The sequence below is a fragment of the Lytechinus pictus genome, chromosome 8 (genome assembly GCF_037042905.1).
Source record: "Lytechinus pictus isolate F3 Inbred chromosome 8, Lp3.0, whole genome shotgun sequence".
Lineage (NCBI taxonomy): Eukaryota > Metazoa > Echinodermata > Echinoidea > Temnopleuroida > Toxopneustidae > Lytechinus > Lytechinus pictus.
In genome coordinates, this window is record NC_087252.1 from 8,084,882 (window position 1) to 8,103,831 (window position 18,950).

The 18,950-nt window shown below is 36.3% G+C and overlaps 1 protein-coding gene across 2 annotated transcripts; it reads left to right on the top strand.

The window, feature by feature from the left end:
• The first annotated feature begins 2,181 nt into the window (after positions 1 to 2,181).
• Positions 2,182 to 17,860, top strand: LOC129266357 (peroxisomal biogenesis factor 19-like). Of its 2 annotated transcripts, XR_010294392.1 has the most exons (9): positions 2,182 to 2,341; positions 8,466 to 8,632; positions 9,246 to 9,492; positions 10,259 to 10,362; positions 12,219 to 12,374; positions 13,383 to 13,559; positions 14,511 to 14,555; positions 15,026 to 17,283; positions 17,408 to 17,785. XR_010294392.1 is itself a non-coding variant. In XM_064103521.1 (8 exons), the coding sequence occupies exons 1-8, from the start codon at positions 2,206 to 2,208 to the stop codon at positions 15,104 to 15,106; spliced, it is 1,113 nt and encodes a 370-aa protein (XP_063959591.1). In that variant the 5' UTR covers positions 2,182 to 2,205; the 3' UTR covers positions 15,107 to 17,860. The 2 variants fall into 2 exon arrangements, 1 of the variants encoding a protein (XP_063959591.1); XM_064103521.1 differs by having other exon boundaries at positions 15,026 to 17,860.
• Positions 17,861 to 18,950: the final 1,090 nt, after the last annotated feature.

The window sequence follows — 18,950 nt, forward strand, 5'->3', positions numbered from 1 at the left end:
TCACCAAGAAAAAAAAAGAACAGTGACTTTCAATATTGTGTCACTTTGCAACTTTTGAATTGTGACCTTGTCCCACATTTCAAGGCACTGCACCTCCATGTGGACCATAATCATATCATGTAGGGTATCAATTTAAAGAGAATTAAATGATTCATTGGTATCAATTACACATTGATATTCACTAAAAACGAGGAAGGATTGTCGATCAAAGTCAGATTAAAACTTTTTTTGAGGGGTTTATAATTCATGACCGAGAACTTTTCCAAACTCCTTTGCTTTCTGTTTTATGAGATTTTTTTTCCTTCTCTTTTATTACTTTTTTTAACACAAAGTATATTGATTTTATAAAAGTGTTAAATTGATCAAAAACCTCCACATTCTTCGATGCATAGGCCTATCCTCCCCGGTGAAGTCCATACATACTCAAGGGCAGTGTCGGGATAGGGGGAGAGTATATGATAAGGTGCCGCGACCCCCTCCCTCTCAACAATGAAATAACAGGAATATGCCCTATACTCCCGTTTCCCTTCCATTCTTTTGTCGTATCCCCATCCCCTTTTAAAATAATTTTTATTATATTTTTCTCAAACTCATACTGCGTCAATGGCACAGTGAGCCCGATATTTTGTATGGGCACAGTTGGGACAAAAGAAAATTGTATTTGATAAAAAAATGAGTGGTAGCGGAGCAAGCGAGAAAAATTAAAGAATGGAAATATGTGATAGATTATGACTAATATATATGTCACTATTTTCTTTCTTGTATCCTTCTTTTCTTTCCTCATTCTTGTTTGTTTATGTTTGGAGGAGATAAATCCCCAAATTAAGTAGGCCTATGTCGTAAACTTTTGAAAGCCTTATTACCTAAAAAAAATTAATAGTGATTGACTTGAAGAAAAAGTCCATCCCAGCAACAACAAAAAAGGAAAAACTCCAATAAAAAAAAAATCATCAAAATCAGATGCAAAATAAGAAAAATATGACATTTTAAAGTTTCGCTTAATTTCACAAAACGGTTATATGCACATTCTGGTCGGTATGTAAATGAGGGGACTGATGACATTTTCACTCACTATTTCGTTTGTATTATCATTATGAAATACAATATATTTTAACTTTCCCCTCATTATAATGTAATACAAAGTTTCATTCCTCCCTGAATATGTAAATTACCGTTGTTTTAACATTTTCTGCAGTCCATTTATCACTGTCAAATCTGAAAAACTGGAATATTGAATAATTAAAACAGTAAACGAAATAGTGAGTGAGGGAGGGACATCATCGGTTCTCTCATTTGCATATCACATATTTGTGCATATAACTGTTTTGTGAAAAACGAGCAAAACGTTAACTATCAGATTTCATTTTACATTCGATTTTAATGAAATTTTCAGAGTTATATGCTTGTTTGAATTGATTCAAATAAAAAAAAAATTGAAATATTTTTTTAGGGGAACTTGACCTTTGAGAGTTAAGACTGATTTTCTTGAAACGATTGGCCAATAGAAATCTATATATTTTACTATTTTATGTCCATCACAATAGATCGGATCGAATGAAATAATTTGAAACCCCCTTTATAGCAGTGCAAATAACGAGCTGTCACTGCAATGAGCACGACACTGACATCAATTTTGATTGCCTAAAAGGTATAGGCCTAATCAATTAAAGATATATGCGAATTATACAAAATTATGTCGATGCAAAGAAATCATGAGGTGTATATGACATATCATATTCAATATATGGAGAGAGAAAAATAATAAAGGCCAACAGCTGCATGAGCAGATCGATCTAGTGCCAGTTCAATTATAACGAAACAATTTTATTAAACATCACCTAAATGATAAACTATACTCTACATGACTAATGTTATACATGTAAAAAAGTTAGAACAAAAAGCTAAAACTTAGTTCTACTCCCTCGTAATTCCACTGCATCTTCGGATTGACCCCCCCCCCCAAAAAAAAAAAATTATCGATGGAAATGAACTGCTATTGCACATCAGCAGGTGCGGCAATTTTTGTGAGGTTTTTGGTCCATTTAGGGGGAGAAAATCCACCCTAGTGTTTTGTGTGCAAATTTTGAAGCCCCCCCCCCCCCACCCGGGGGATCGCAGTCCACCATGCAGATCACCCCTTTTTGCCTTTTTTAATTTTGGCAATGTTTTGCAAGCCCGCCCTCATCGCTCGTGCTTATCTTAAAAATGGCAGCAGCTGATAGTGAGAAAGTGGAAGGAACGATGACCAGTCCGGCTGAAGAAAAACCCTCAAAGGAATCATTAAGTCAGGTGGTGGACAGTGAAAGTAAAGATGACGTAGATCTCGATCAGTTATTGGACAGTAAGAGCATTCTCGATTCTCACATGACCATAAAACCCAACGTTGTTGTAAGGGGCGTTGAAAATTTCGGTCCCACATGCTTGTTTTTGCGTATGCACCAAGTCTAACTAATTTGTCAAAGTTTTTGTTAATGACAATGTTATTCTGCCGAGTTTGCGTGATGTGGTGGAAACATTTGAAGTCTTCCTCCAATTAAAGGTTGGAAATTGATGGGTGCAAGTACTGTTTGCACTTGTAATAAAAAAATATAGGCCTAGGCGGTAGAAAATATAGGCCTAGGCGGTAGGCCCTATTTATAAAATATTTTTTTGTAGGCCTAGGTCTATTTCACCCAAGGCCAAGCAAGGGTTCATTACATGCCGCCGCGCACAGAAAAATCAAGCCATAGAAGTCGTGTGTTGGGGACCCAAGAAGTGAGATCCCAGCACGCGCGACCCACTAGTTAGAAATCCACTGCCAAACGCGGTTCGTGGTGCGAGCGAGGTTAGTATAGGGTAACGCGCCCGGTATTCGGTCACCTCCCAGAATTCGGTCAGACAGCTGTTTCAACAGCTGTTGAAAAAAAAAAAATAATGCATGAGCCAGAAAACTTTGGCATATCATGCAAGAAACCAGCACTTCCAGCCCACCTCAAAAAAAATGTCGATTAAGACAAGCACACAGCCAAAAACTAACCTTAAAATTGACCGCGTCGGGGGGGTTTTGTTTACTTCCGGGTTTCTTAGCTATTGAGTTAAGCGGACGCAACCTCATGTAAACTCTTGTGACGTCATGACTTTGTGTGTAGGTGTAGTGAATTTGGTACGAGTGTGAAGGGGAAGACTTGTGTGTTCACCCAGTCGCAGCGAATATGCAACTAGCAGTGAAACTGATGAGTAGCGAGGGCTTATACATTGCCCCTATAGTGAGAGGGCGCTCGACCAGAATTCGGTCGCGCAACATTGAGTGTTTTGCCGGTGTGTTTGTGAGGAGGGAAGAGCGTGCAGATACGTTGCTCCTCGCAAGTGAAACACTTATCTTAATCCATTTTTTGTTCTGTTAGGCCTAAATAAGTTTAGAATATATCTAAAATTATTTTTCATGAATAAAAATCTTAAATCAAAGATGTTTATTGCCTATGAAAATGCAATTTGAGCAGGTGAATGACGATGGTGACGAAGTTGGTAAATTTGACCAAGGCTCATTTTGATTGCCTTTGCGTGATTGAGTTGAAGTCTACATCTTTCTCAAATGATAGGGCAAATGATATGCCTACGTTAGGCCTAAATAAGTTAAGAATATACCTACAATTATTTTTATTAATAAAAATCTTAGAACAAAGATGTTTATTGCCTGTGAAAATGCAATATGAGCGGGTGAATGACGATGGTGACGAAGTTGGCGAATTTGACCAGGGCTCATTTTGATATTGCCTTTAACGTGATTGAGATTAAGTCTTAGTGATTTCCTTTTTGGCCTCAATAGTCAAACTCAACCTCAATAGTTAAACCGTGTTATTTTTTTAATGTTATCATAGTTATTTTCAATATTATTATTAATTTGAATAATACATCCGGTTCCAGGGATGATGGACCCCCAAGAAAAAAAAAATTAAAAAGGCTCTTCCACGAGTGTTATTTTAAAAGACGTCATTGCTAGATCAAAGGCTGGAAAATTGCCCCTCAATTTTGCCCGTCCCTCACATATCAGAGGTCTGCGGCTAATTTTTTTGGTCGTTTTAATTTAAAACAAGGGGCCTTTTAATATTGTCATCATTGCTAATAACATCAATCGAAAGTGGATGACAATGTTGACGAATTCGGTTAGAATTATCAGTTACTGTTGTGAATTCAATTGGAATTCAGTTGCCCGAGTTAGGCCTAAAGTGATTTATAGAATTAATAAAATGTTCCTTTCGTCTAATATTAATTTTAAATTCTTTGAGTTCATACTTTCAATGACTTTTCAAACAGATATCAAAATCTTTACTAACAGTATATCAAACAGCAGGTTGACAACTCGGTATTGGATGGTAGACAAGATGTCAAAAAGGAGGGCGTCTTAGGTATATGGGATACCTAAATCAACGCATAGGGATAAAGTAGGTCTACATCTTTTTATTTACTTAACCATACTCTGAACTTAAACTATTATATCAATCGGTAATTTCCATCATGCTGTGTAATTCAAATGTTCTAAAATTTTTCCTTACCAGTTTCTCCACAGATCGATGGGAAGACACCAGTAAAATCGCGGCATGGTTCCAGCCCTTACCTGTCCGTTGCTATGAAAGCAAATTTGGCGGCATTGGAACAGCGGATGGCAAAATTCGGGGTGAAGAGACTAGAGTTTCAGCAGATGATTCAAAATTAATTGTCGGTCTCGTCGTTATTTTGTCTTTCTTTCCCATTTAATTTTTCTCGTTCATTTTTGGGGGATTTAAAGGACCATTGATGTAGTAAAGGAAATGACAATAGCGAGGGCAGTAGTTTTGTGTTTTAATATGGAACCAGTAAATTATGATATTGAAGGAAGTTGCAATAAAACAATGAGCATAATTATGAAAAGGATAGTGTAAGAATAATAGATTAAGGCCATTATGATGAAATTAATTTATGTACATTATCTTCATTCAAATTATTTCATCAAGAAGGCGTACCACACTTGTATTCAAGAAAGATTTAGCATTGAGTGAATTAAAGATAGTCTTCAATGACCTCTTATATCACAATGTTCCCTAAAACTTTGTTTGATTTATCAAAGGAATGATATGAAATCCAAATTTCCTCTTCGCTTTCCCTATATCGGAGGCCGACGTAGATCTTATAAGTATCATTGAGCCATTAATTTTATTGTAAAAAATAAACTAATATAAAATCCAAGAAATTACAAAGAAAATATATATTCTACGCAGTTGTTACGCCCTGGTACTAATTATTTTGCAGTACAATAATTATTTTTACATTCTATTGTTTGTATTCATATCATTCTTAATTTTATATAAATTTAATGTATTGTACGTAGATGGCCAAACAGTAAATTTTGTTACAGAGTATTTGATTTATTGATTTCTTTCCATTTATGAAAGACAAGAGTATGAAACTTATTTGCCATTTGTATTAATTCTACATTCACCTTGCCATTCATTTCATAGACTGAAAAAAATAAACAATATCTTGACTGCAAAGACGTGAAGTTTCAATAACATGTTGCCCATTTGACTCTTTGTCTGTAATGAAATTGACTGAAACGATGATGCTGCGCCATTTTCTGGTTGATTCCGTTTTGGATTGTTGTATTAAAAATTCTGAGTGATTGAAAATTTATATAATCTTAACGAGAGGGGATTGATATGGTCAGCAGAGCAGAGGATTAATATTCATTGGGGACCTCTATTGTTGCATCCACCCCCTAAAAAATACAAAAGATAATCCTCTTCTCCGATGCCCATAGTTTGAATGAGCTAGTGTTGATCTACTATTTGACATAGGTTGTGTGGCTGATTATCTTTTGGTGATTGACTGGAGCGACTAAAAACAAAAACCAAGTTATTTGATAGATTTTCATGAATGACTATCAGGACTATCGGGATGGCAGATTAAAAATATGATTTTAGAAAATTATGAACATTAAGTAAAATCTCCAAAATAATAGATTCTACTCAGTAGCGGATCCAGGGATGAGCCCCCTTAATTTGACACTTTTATCATGTAAAAAGAAACGGGAATTACGGGTACACGGACCTTGCTCCCCGCTTGGATTCCCCACTGTACTGAATTACCAAATAAGCAAAATAATAATAATAATAATAAACAGACCAAAATAATTAAAGACTCCCTCAGACAAAAACAGAACCCCAAACAAGCGAGCATGCATCTGAAAATGAAAACGGCAAACGGGTATGAAACCATGCAAGTTGGAATGTTACCAAAACAAAACACAAAAACAACATAAACATAACATCGAAAAGCAAAACAAGTGATTGAAAGTAGGAAATTGAAATTCATAAACAAAATATAAGAACACAAAAACCCCAAACAAACGAGCATGCATCCGGGGCATGCATAGGAATATGAGAACGGCAAACAGGTAAGAAACCATGCAAGTTGGGATTATATAAATACCAAAACAAAACAGAAAAAAATAACATGAAATGTAACGTCGCAAAGCAAAACAAGTGATTGAAAGTAGGAAATTATAAATCATAAACAGAGTAAAATAATACAAAAGGAGTTTTGCCTGTAAAAGAGGGAAGAAAAAATACAAAAGTTAATTATTAAACATGTATTTTCATAGAATGAATAATGAAACATATATATTCAGTTTACGCCATCACATGGCGAAATTTCAAACAATACCGTTCAGTCTCAATTCTTCCACCTGTTCTGTTATTTCTAGTGGACTAATTAGGTTTTATTGTTGCTATTATTAAAAAGTAAACACTAGAAATGCATAATTAAGATGTGGAGATCACATAAAAGGAATAAAAAACAGTAAGCATAAGAGAAATTCGAATAGTTAACATCAGATAAATCGCGCGTTTTCGCGCGACCGAATTCTGGGCGGCGTGACCGAATACTGGGCGGAAAACACCACCTCGGTCTATCGGCAATATTTTGTTCAACAATATTCAATATTCTAAATGAGTTCAATAATCTGAAAGAGGACAATTTTTTCTTTCTCCTGGTCGGTGGATTTACAAATAAATGAGGTAGGTATTTATTTTACCGGCGATTTCCCCTTAAGTGACCGAATACCGGGCGCGTTACCCTACTAATACTTAGACCAAAAGCTTCAGTCTCTGTATTTTGGTTGTTCCGCTGAACTACGTTGGCTCCACTCACCATACATAAATGGTAAATGGGGATTACAGTAAAATGTCAGAAATTGTTGAATAAATCCCCAGAAACGACGGTTATTCCTGTCTAACTAATACTAACCTCGCAATACGTGTGAGTGGGTCTATTTCTGAATCCTGGGCACTGGGGTCTGGGCTTTTTACGTTTTTTATTAAAATTTTTTTTCTCTGTATCACTTTTCCCGAACGATGCTACTGCAAAAGCCCCCCCCAAAAAAAAAAAAAATTGTTTTGGGGCGGGGTCTTCCTTGTCCCACCCCATTTGGTGCACCACTTGTAGTAACACTATTCAGGAAAAAAAAAATCAAGTTAAAGATTATCACTTGTTCACTGCAACTATCCTGCTTGTGGGGAATCTACAGGTAGGACTATGGTATGCCAATGTTGTACAGAGCACACACTTTAAAGAATCATTAAAATATCACTTTTGTGACCAAAATTACTAATTTCCATACAGTTGCAATTTATTTTTCATTAGTAACTTGGGAATAATTTTTGTATTCACCAGAGCGCTCAAAAACTTGATTTTTGGGCATATTTTTGTGTATGCCCTCTATTGGTGGAAAGTAATTATGGCATGAAAATTTTCATTTTTTGATCTCTATTTTTAACTAAGAAAAAAATAATTTAAAGAATCAAATTTACTTAAGAGCCAAGTTGTATGACGAATAGGTGTAATGGAAACTCAGTGTAAAAAAAATCAAGCATTTGTCCCAAAGAAAAAGAGAATATAAGCCAAAAATTGTCACCCTTATTTTGCCACACATGGAGATATAACTGAGAACAAGGTTATATCATAACCTTGTTCATTGAATGAGTGAAGATTATAAAACTTTAAGCGATACTGGTGATTACTGGGAAAAATAAATAGGTTGAAAAGGCCACCATTCTTCTCCTGGTACCCACTCACATGTATTGCGAGGTTAGTATTAGTATACTAATTATCAACATTGTAGTTGGTTGATTGCTTCAGTTCCAATGGTGATGAGCAACCGTGCAGCCCGAGAGTGGGAATGATTCTCCAGACCATGGTTGATGGTATTGTTATAAATCATCTTTTTAAAAATCTATTAAGGCGTGGTATGCCTTGATATCTAACACAAGGTTAATAACCTTGCAAAATGAATGTGCATTCCTGTGGGTTAAATAAGTTCCTAGATGCACATTTGAATAACTAATCACATAATCATATCCTCACGGAAATATGTGCATAAAAATGCACAGTAATTTTGCATGGCCTGGAGCTGGGGACCTTCTTAATCATTATAAACTTTGTTGAACTTTTAGGTGCCTTGAGTGATTTTGACAAACCATTGCAACCAGCTTCCTTAGAAGAACCAGATGTTGCTAAATCAAGTCCAGGGCTTAATATTCTAACTACATCCAAAGAACAGGGCGGTGAAAAGAAGACGGAAAGTGATGGAGCAAAGAAGGCAGAGAAACAGACAAAAGAGGTGAGAATAAGTCCTTGTTATCTCTACTTCTCTAATAGCACTAATAGCAGCATTTCCCCAAATTTGTTAATATATATATTTTGTCATTTGCAGAAAAAAAGCTAACTGGACTAGAGGAGATGGATAGGGGATGGAGAAGGAGAGGGGAGGGAGATATCAATAGGTAGATACATGAATTAATAGATTGATATGTAGATAGGTAGGTAAATAGATAGATAGATAGATACTAGATAGATAGATACTAGATAGATAGATAGATGGATAGATAGATACTAGATAGATACATTAAATACTAGATAGATAGATACTAGATAGATAGATAAATAGATAGATAGTTGTAATAGGGTTTTATGTTAGGTTTTATAGGGTTAGGTTTAGCATAGAGTAGTGTATAGTGTTAAATCCAGGGGTGAAGTTAGCAATTCCATTACTGTGTGAATTTACAGTGTAGCAATTGTCGCTGGAGCAAATGTCTTAGAACCAGATAGATAGATTGCGGTGTAATTGTCCAGCAAGGTCCAGCAGGCTGTTGCTGACTTCAAGAACAACATCTCAAGTCTGGAAGTGGGATTTGGTCAGTGTTTCTATTTCTCTTCATTCATTATCTTCCTAGGGACCCCAACTTCCACCAAGCCAAGATGCGCTCTTTGAAGCGCTCTTCAACGACAGTCCAGCGGGTCAGCAGTCTGCTGCGGAGTTTGAGAACGTCCTCTCGGGGCTGATGGCGGAGCTTGGTCAGGGATTTGGAGGTGATCCTCAGATGGCCTCGGAGATGCAGAAGATGTTTGAGACGATGGCTGCAGGAGCTGGTGCCATGCCTAACCCTGCAGGGGCTCCATCAGGAACTCCTGCACCTGCTGGTGAGTATTGCCTTCTTGAAGATAGATTATGATAGATGATAATGGGGATGATGATGATGATTGTGAAGGTAATAATGTTGGGGATAATAAAGATGTTAGTGATGATAATGATGATGGTAAATGGTAATGATGGTGGTAGTGATGTCAGTGATGATTGTGATGATGGTGATTATGGTTAGAATAGGGGTGATGGTGGTGTTGATGTTGATTGTGGTTGTGATGATGAGTGATGATAATAGTGGAGATGAAAATTGTTAGGGGGATATTGATGATGGGGATGACAATGATAGTGGCAATACTGAATATAAAAATGGTGGTGATGATGATGGTGGTAATGATGCAGATGGTAGTGGTGGTGATGGGTATGGTGATGATAATGATGATTGATGATGGTGGTATTGGTGGTGGTGGTTGTGATGAGATGATGATGACAGTGGTGGTGATGGTGGTGGTGGTGATGATGATGATGGTGATGATGATGATGATGGAAAGATGGGGATGATGATCTGATGATGATAATCGGGATGGTGATGTGATGATGATGATGCTGCTGTTGATATGATGATGATGGGGCTGAAATATTTTCTGCTAAGGCATTGATGTATTCGAACCCTACCACAATAATGAATTAAAAGAAAATCTCTATTATGCATTATCTGCTGTAAAAATTCATGTAAATTCCTTTTGAGTTCAGGTTTATACATATCTCATTTTAGCAACAATGTGAAATTTATTACAATATTCGTATTAAAATCATTTTCTTCAGCTCGTGATACAAGTGATTCCAACACAACTCAAAACCCAGAAGATGTGACTTCAACTCTTGCAGATACTCTTAACAGATTAGCACAGAATGCAAAGGACCTACAGGTATGTTTCATACTATGCACCTCATTCAATATTTTTAAATACTTATCCTGAGAGTGAAGATTTTGCATACACTATAAGGCATAGTAGAATTTCAAAACTGAGATATATCTGTGAAGTTTTTATAGATGTTGTTCACATCTGCTAAGCAATTGTGATGTAAAAGCAAAGTATCATTGTTTTATTTCAGGATGGGCAGCTATCTGATGAGGATCTTTTGAAGGTTTGAGAGTGAAAGTTTTGCATACAATGTATACTGACATTCCAGAATTTGATGAATGGGCAATAGAGTGGGCTACCAAAGTAATGACGGAACAAAAACAAATATTTTGAATTTAGAAGATTTTATACAACATCTGTGCAGAGCACAATGACAAATATCTACAACCAAGTTTGGTGGAACTGGGACTTGGTTTGCTGGGGCCTTAAGATGTGGCTGTATGAATACTTACTTTATAGCCCGATTGAAATCAGACTAAATTGGCATGGTTCTAAACGGTCATGAACCAAGCCAATTTACTCTGATTTCAATAAAGCTTTGATTTGCTTTGATTTGATTTATTGATTTCCGTTGCACAACATAAGCATGATAAGTATAACAAAACAAGGTCGAAAATAATGCAAGACGTAATAAAATATACATAACATAATCTTAGATTTAAGGAACATAATTCGATAAATAAAATTACCTTGTATGACAATTGTATTTTAAAGTAAAACGGAGGGTCTTGCCGAAAAAAGCAAAGCTTGTACAAAAGGCAAGCCCCTAAATAAACTTAGTTACATTACAAAAAAAAATAGCATTAGGGAGAGAGGGGGAATGTGAGGGGGAGAAGAGGGGAGGGACAGAGAAGTGCAGGGTACATAACATAGAAAGAAAGCGGGCAGCAGGAGCAGGTACTTTGGCTAGTTGCAATTTTAAGAAGAAAACAGTAATAACAAATAATATTCAATTATTCAGCATGATCTGCTTGCAACGAGTATTGCAATATTAACATTTTTTTGCAGTTTGCATTTAAAAATATTTATATTAGGGGATTCTTTAAAATCTTGAGGCAGAGAGTTCCAGTAGGCAGGCCCGGAAAAGACAAATGAATTCTTTGCAAATAGAGTTCTTGTTAATGGGAGATGATAATATTGTCGTTGCCTTGTTGGGTAACAGTGTACGGATGCATTTTTATGGAACATATTTGAGAAATAGTGGGGAGATCGTCCTTGCTTAATTTGAACATAAATTGACTTAGTTCGAAGAGATATATGTCACTTACTTTGAGGATGTTATTTTCAAAAAATAAGATATCAGTATGTGATCTAAAGTGTGTTTGAAAAATTATTCTTAGAGCTTTTTTCTGGAGAAGTAATATTCTATTTAGTTGTGTTTGTATTGCATTTATAAGGTAGTCATTTGATCATACCCTGGGCAACCATCAACCAATTTCTTTCAAAATTGGTGTGTAGAGGTTTTTCATTATGCTCTTCTGAATTGTCATGAAAATATGTGTTATGTAAATGGTATACAAAAAGAAAATGGATGATGTCACACTTCGCTACTCTACTATATATCTATGAAGTGCTATATTCATATTTTTCCGAACTTTTTATATGATAAGTGCTGTGAAAGGGTGAAATATTGTTGTTTCATTTTGTGGGTTGGCAAGTACCTGATGGAAATCTGTTCAGTTCATTTGCAAATTTGCAATACTCCCTAAGATTGGAGATTGTGTATGCCCTGTATGCTGGCATGCCAGACTTTGTTGACCGGAGGCTATCCATTAAGAGCTTATAGGTGTTGTTCCAATATGCTATGATATGAGAGCTGTGTAAGAGTGAAATATTCTCTTTTTAAAATTTTATTTTAGGATGGGCAAGTACCTGATGAAGAATTATTAAGATCGTTTGGAGGTATGAACCTAGAAGGAGGCAATGCTGAACTTCTACCGATGGTCCAGACTATGATGCAGAGCCTTCTCTCTAAAGATATTCTCTATCCATCATTAAAAGAAGTAGTAGATAAGGTAAGCTCTTTAGAAATATATAATCAGAACAGGGCCTGTATCACCAAGAATAATGGTGAATAACATATACGAAAGAAGCATTCTGATTGGTTTGTGGTCCATGTTTGTACAAAGTTCATGTGTAATGATGATCTTGATTGGCCATTGCCATTAAACAATTAATTGCAAAAATTGATGTTACTAGACCTGTAATTAATTACCATAGCAGGAAGAGTGATAGTATTAAATTATAATAATAATGGTAATAATGGTAATAATAATAATAATAATAATATTAATAATATTAATAATGATAATAATGATAATAATGATAATAATAATGATAATACTGATATTAGTAATAAAAAATGATAAAAAGAAGGGGTTGTGTTAAAAATTGATGAGTTGAAGAAAGAGGAGGAGATGAAGAAGAAAGGACACGTGATGAAAGGCAAAAGGTGAATGAGAAGAACAATACGGAGGAGGAGGTGGAAAAGGAAAAAGGGGACAGGGATGAAGGAGAAGAAGAAGAGGAGGAAGAGGAATATTAAAGTGAAAGATGAGCGGAGGAGATAAAGGATAAGATATGGAGGAGGAATGAAATAGATATTGGATGGAAAGAGGGAAGAATAAAGGAAGAAAAAAAATTATCTACTATTAAAAGAAAAGAGTGAAAAGGAGGAAGAGAAGAATAAGAAAAACAAAACAAAATGAAATATCTATTTTTTTCTTGCATTGCCATGTTGTATGTATAGGGCATCTTAGTAAAAATTCAGAGCTGTGTGTGTGTCTCTCTCTCATGGATCCTGTCTCTTTCTCTTCATTCCTAATTCACACATTCAAACAATGGAGGATGTGTGAAAGACATCCCCTCATAGTGGTGCTGCTACTAATAAAAACTGGGCACAGTCTCTGTGTCTCTGTAAGGTTTGTTGAGGTTGCTAAGGCATGATAGCCAGCTTGCTGTATGAATATGTTACTGGCATCATAGATAAGATTACTCTTTATTATTTTTTTTAATTTCTCCAGTACCAAGGGTGGTTAGATGAAAAGGAACCAACGCTGAATAGTGAAGATCACCAGAGATACAGTGAGCAACATAGATTAATGTCACAGCTTTGTGTGGAGTATGAAGCAGAACAAGACACAGATAGCAGTTCAGTCAAACAGGAGAGGATGGCCAGGATAATGGACCTTATTCAAAAGGTAAGATAATAATAATGATAATCATAGCTGGATTTATTAAGCCATTTTTGCCTGAGGATACAAAGCGCTGCTATTGTTACCCCAGCCTTAGCCATGCTGCCATAGAGGTGCTGAAGCATTCAAGGAATTTCTTCCTTCCGGGTTCCCATTCACCTCACCTGGGTTGCGTGCAGCACAATTTGGGTAAATTTCTTGCTGAAGGAAAACATGCCATGACTGGGAATCAAACCCACGTCTCTAAGATTGAAAGACGAGAGTCATAACCACTAGAAGGTCTGTGTATACCATGATGATGTAATGGCACTGTGCATTCAAGGAGTCCATCCTGCCAGATACTTATTCACATCACCTGGGTTGAGTGCAGCATCATGTTGGTCAATGTCTTGCTGAAAAAAAAATTGTGCCATGGATGGGATTCCAACCCATGACCCTCTTTTTCAATGTATGGAGAGTAATCCACTGGGCCGCAACACTCATGGTTGTGAGAGTGTCGTGGCCTAGTGGTTTTGACCCTAACCTTTCAATCAGAGAGCTGTGGATTCAAATCCCAGCCACGTTAATTTCCTTCAGCAAGGAATTTATTCATGCTGTGCTGCAATCAACTAAGGTGATGTAAATGGGGACTGGCAGGATTCAATCCTTAAAATGTTTCCACACATTAAAAGGGTGAGGGGCTAAAGCTGGGGTAATGATATCCAAACTTTTTTTTTGAGAGCACATAAAGATGTTACATCATAATATGCTATGTAGAACTGTGCATATTATTATATTGTGTGCAATTGTGACGTTGGTGGTGATCATGGAGACAACGATGATAACGTAGTCGTCTCAGTGGTGGGGTAATAGTATTGTGTCATAGTTGTGGTCATGATGTTGTACATATTTGCTCTGATTTGATACAACATTTTCAATAGAATAATAGTTATTATCTATCTTAATTTTGATCAACAGATGGAAAGCCTAGGACAGCCACCTGCTGAGATTGTTGGAGATATGGTAAGCAATTGATTCTTTTTGAAAAGGGGCCAACTTTTTCTTCAGTTTTCTTTGGACAAGTCCCCCAATGATTGTTCAAAGTTCCCAAAATTTACCAATTTTTCCCGATCTGTCATAGATTGAGTGTTATTTTGTTTTACTTTTTATTAAAGAAAATCAAACGAGTGCACAGTAACGAAAAAAGCATATTTTTCATTTGTCTAGTCAGGTGCATTAAACGACTCAGCCACGGCATCTGTTATCAAAATATTGCTAAAATAAATTTTCCTAGTATTTTTGCATGCTGATACCCCTAAAACTCTTCACTTTTCTTTGAGTGTTTGATTCCCAGCCACAATCAGATTTTCTCGAATTAATTTTTAAATAAAGATTTAATATTATTTTAGTTGATATTTTAATCTTCAGTAAATCAATAACAATCTGCTTTAATTTGTCTTATATTCACTTCCCATCTGCATCCCTCACTACAGAATGTTGGTATGCCCTTTGATGAGAATGGTCTACCCCGGATACCAGGATTGCCCCAGGGGGATCAGTGCAGTATTATGTAATCAGTCATCCAATTGAACACCTGAAAATTGACTGGAAAATAGTGATACAGCTCCTTTCAACGATGATTTTAGCATCTGAGGATGGTCAACAGTCATTTGAACACTTGAAATCGACTGAAGAATAATGATACAGCTCTGTTCCATGATGATTATAGCATCTGAGCATGGGGACCAGTAATTGGAACTGTGATTTGTGAACCATTCTTGATCAAGCATTGCATCATGGGTACCCAGAATGCCACAGCTTATCAATATACACATGGGCAGCGGAATGATGTTGAAAGTGGGGCGGGGGCTAAACCAAAAGTTGAGCCCCCATGTTCCACTGCCCCTAATGCAGTCAAGTCTGCACAATCAACCATCCTGTAGTCAAATAGTGTTGGAAGTCAAAGCAATTATTCAGAACGGACTCAGAGGAGCGTTTCTTCAACTTCTTTCGTCCAACATCTTCCTTGGTTTTGATTGGATGAGAAGCACCATTACTATGGCGACTGTCGGCATAAATAGAATTTGTTGGATAAATGATCCAACAAGTCCTTCTGTTAAGTCAACGCTCCTTAGGAGTATGGTATGTTTCACAACGATTTAAGTGTGATTTTTATGCTGTGATTGAGTGCCAATGCGTACATGAAATATAACGTTCGATCTCATTTATGAATACGCGGTTAACGTGCGTCCGCTGAGCATGAAGTGTCCAATGTGGTGATGGACTGTACACCATTCGCTATCGACAATTAAATTGATTTTAAGTCACACTTAAATCTTTGTGATACACCAGCTTTATTAATTTAAAGATGCATTATTCACCGCATCTAAAGCAGGGATGCAGTCTCGGCCAGCCTCAAGGCCACTTTTTGCCGGCCTCGTCCCTAGTCACATGTTCTGATTGTATGGGAGAAGGATTTCTCCAGCGTGACTCTGAAGGAATGGTCTGGACTACATCCTAGTTTCTAAGTCAAATTTTCCTCCAAGTTGGACTTATTTCTGTACGGTGCCAAAAGGTTTGACTTGACTGGAGTTTAGCTGTAAATGCAAGTAATAACTTGCAAAAAATCGGCACTGTTCATTATTGTCTTATGGAGTATCGCATTTCAATCTTGTGGGATCGTATGGACTAATATAAGATGTAAAAATACTGCTTTCAATTTCTAATTTTAGTCATTCATATATTACACCTTTGCTCAACTTGTTACCAATCACAGATGTTGAACATTTATGACAGATTTGATTTTAGCCAACGAGACTGTCTTCTTGATAGCTTATAACATTTATAAGCTTTTTAAAATTAATGAAATTTGAAAAACTTTTCAAATTTCATGAAACTTTGTGAAAACAAGGGTCTGGAATTCTGAAAGATTCTCTGAGAAATGAATCCTTTGAAGTTTTGGGATTACTGTTGAGCTAATTGCAGTGCATGCAAATGGCCAAATGCTTCAAATGAGGAGCACGGCTTTCTTAAATTTTTTACCAGCTCTAGATTAAATCAGTCTTTTTCCCTTAGATTGGCAATAATTGATTCTTTGAAAAAAAAATCAATTGTTTAATATCAGTCAAAATGTCTGATAGTAGCTAAATTTCAATTTAAGATGCTGTTTTTATCATGTTGCCAATTTAGTGTGTGCAATGATTAGCTTATAATCATCAAAAACAAAATTTATTCAAGAGCGGGATCACATCCTGCACTCGAAATGGTAATCTGTGCATTTTGTGTTTCTAATCATATTCCATGCATAATTGCTGGCATTCAGGATAATGAGTCACCGTAACTCTGTGTAAATGGCACATTGATTGACACGAAATGAATGAATAGACCCTATTAATTGTATGTGGGTGAAAATGATTATTCCTTGTACATTGATAAAGATAGAATGATATAGAAAGGGAAGTTGTGAATGATGGAACGAAAGAGAGTGGGAAAAATGATGATTAGAAATGTATATCGCACAAAGTAGATTTGATTTTGAAATATTGATATTTTGAGAAAGGGCCAGAGAGAAAGAGAGAGATAGAGTGCCGGGAGATGGAGAAAGAGAGAGAGAGAGATGGAGAAAATGAGAAAGAGAAATAGAGCATGCTGTTGAAATGTCCACCACTCAAAAGCAATCTCACCTACTTGACCAGCATTAATATACCTACTGACAAAGAGAAGAAAATAAAAACAACTTGTTTTTCATCCTGTGGATGAACATTTCATCAAGAATTTTGTCCAACAAGTTGTCAGATCTGACAATTTTCCTTGATTCTGATTGGCTGAGGAGGGCTGTGACTATGGTAAACGTCAGATAAAACGGGACTTGTCAGATTAAACGTCCAAGTCCTTTCATGAAAATTTCCCCTGAACCAACTTGGCTAGATTTTCTGACCACTGCTAAAAAAATTCCTTGTGATGACACTGGTACAGAAAAGAGTATACAGTAGATGGCAAAATTTCCCGAAAGGTAAGGTTCATGCAGATGTACTTTGACAAGTTTTCCTTGCTAACTTGCTTAAATTCTCTTGTACTGAGGTGGCATTTCTATTTCTTTCCCTTTTTACTTTCCTACTGGTGAATTGTTTTTTATTTTCATCTCCTTTCTTTCTGTTATTCTTTTCATATCACTAAATTATGGTTCTGATTGTATATTAGGCCTATGATGTATACATTTGTATAATGGAATAAATTTATTTTATTGAAATTACAAAATCACTGATGTATACTTATGTCAACGTTTTATGAAAATTGCAGAAGAAGATGATAATGAAAACAGAAGAAGGAAAGAGAAAAAGAAAAAAGCGAAGAAGAAAAAAAAGTAGAAGAAAAGTAAAAAGAAAAGAGAAGAAGAAAAGAAGAAAAAAGAGAAGATAAAAAGAAGGAACAAGAAGAAGAAAAAAGTAAGAAAAGAGAAGAAAAAGAAAAAAAAGAGGAGGGCATTATATATACCGTAGTAGGTTCTTAACTATTGAGTATAAAGAGACCTCCCAAACCTTTTCTGATGGAAGAGGAAACAAACTTCTTTCATTTCTCTACAGACTTTCTTGAAGGAATAGGGTTAATATTTATTTGATTTGTTCACTGACATACAGGGCATTCAGAGAAATATTAAAGGACGGGACCCCCCCCCCCCTCCAACCGCGTAGCCAGGATTTCATTTTGGAGGGGGCGGTAAGTGCACGCGAAGCGTGCCAACACTTACAGAGCGCGCAAAGCGCGCTCCCTAGGGGGTGGGTGCAGGGAGGGTGAGTTTCCCCCTCCCACGCGAAGCTTTCGGTGTTTCATAAATTAAAATGAAAAGGAGCCGTCTATCTTGTCTCTAGTACCTGTTTCCAACCCTGCCTGTATCAGCTCCAATTCAGTTCACTCTATTGTGATTTTGAATCTTGTTTTCAAAAGTGATTGTGAACGCACAAAAAGGGATAAAATAAAGGAAATTATAATAATAATCACCCCGCGCGAAGTGCGGAAGCTCATGCATTTTATAATTTTTTGGCAAAGAAAAGGGTCCCGAAATAATGGTATTCTCTAAGTCATATTGAATGCTTCCCTCGGAAAGATCAGATTTGATTACAATTTAGCCACAGTGCATATCTTTAACTCGCAAAACAGAGGAGAAGATATGCCGGGAGGAAGATATTCTTCCGCGCGCAGAGCAATGAAACTCTGAAATCTTAAAGGTCGGACGTTTCATTACATGCAGATATCTCTATACCCAGCGGTTCTAATTCAATTGATTTTCTAAGATTATTTAACTTCATTACAAGGAAAATACCGCTCAAAAAGTTGAAACTTCTGTGATTTATTAAAATTATATAAAAAGGATGATGTATAATGTCTTTGACTAATCTTGAAGCGCTTCATTTTTAACGA

Bases quoted from the DNA above. Each gene is read 5' to 3' on its own strand.
- LOC129266357 (XM_064103521.1), top strand. From the start codon at position 2,206: ATGGCAGCAGCTGATAGTGAGAAAGTGGAAGGAACGATGACCAGTCCG. The intron at 10,363-12,218 runs GTATGTTTCATA...ATTTTATTTTAG, and splicing joins AGAATGCAAAGGACCTACAG to GATGGGCAAGTACCTGATGA. The intron at 12,375-13,382 runs GTAAGCTCTTTA...TAATTTCTCCAG, and splicing joins TAAAAGAAGTAGTAGATAAG to TACCAAGGGTGGTTAGATGA.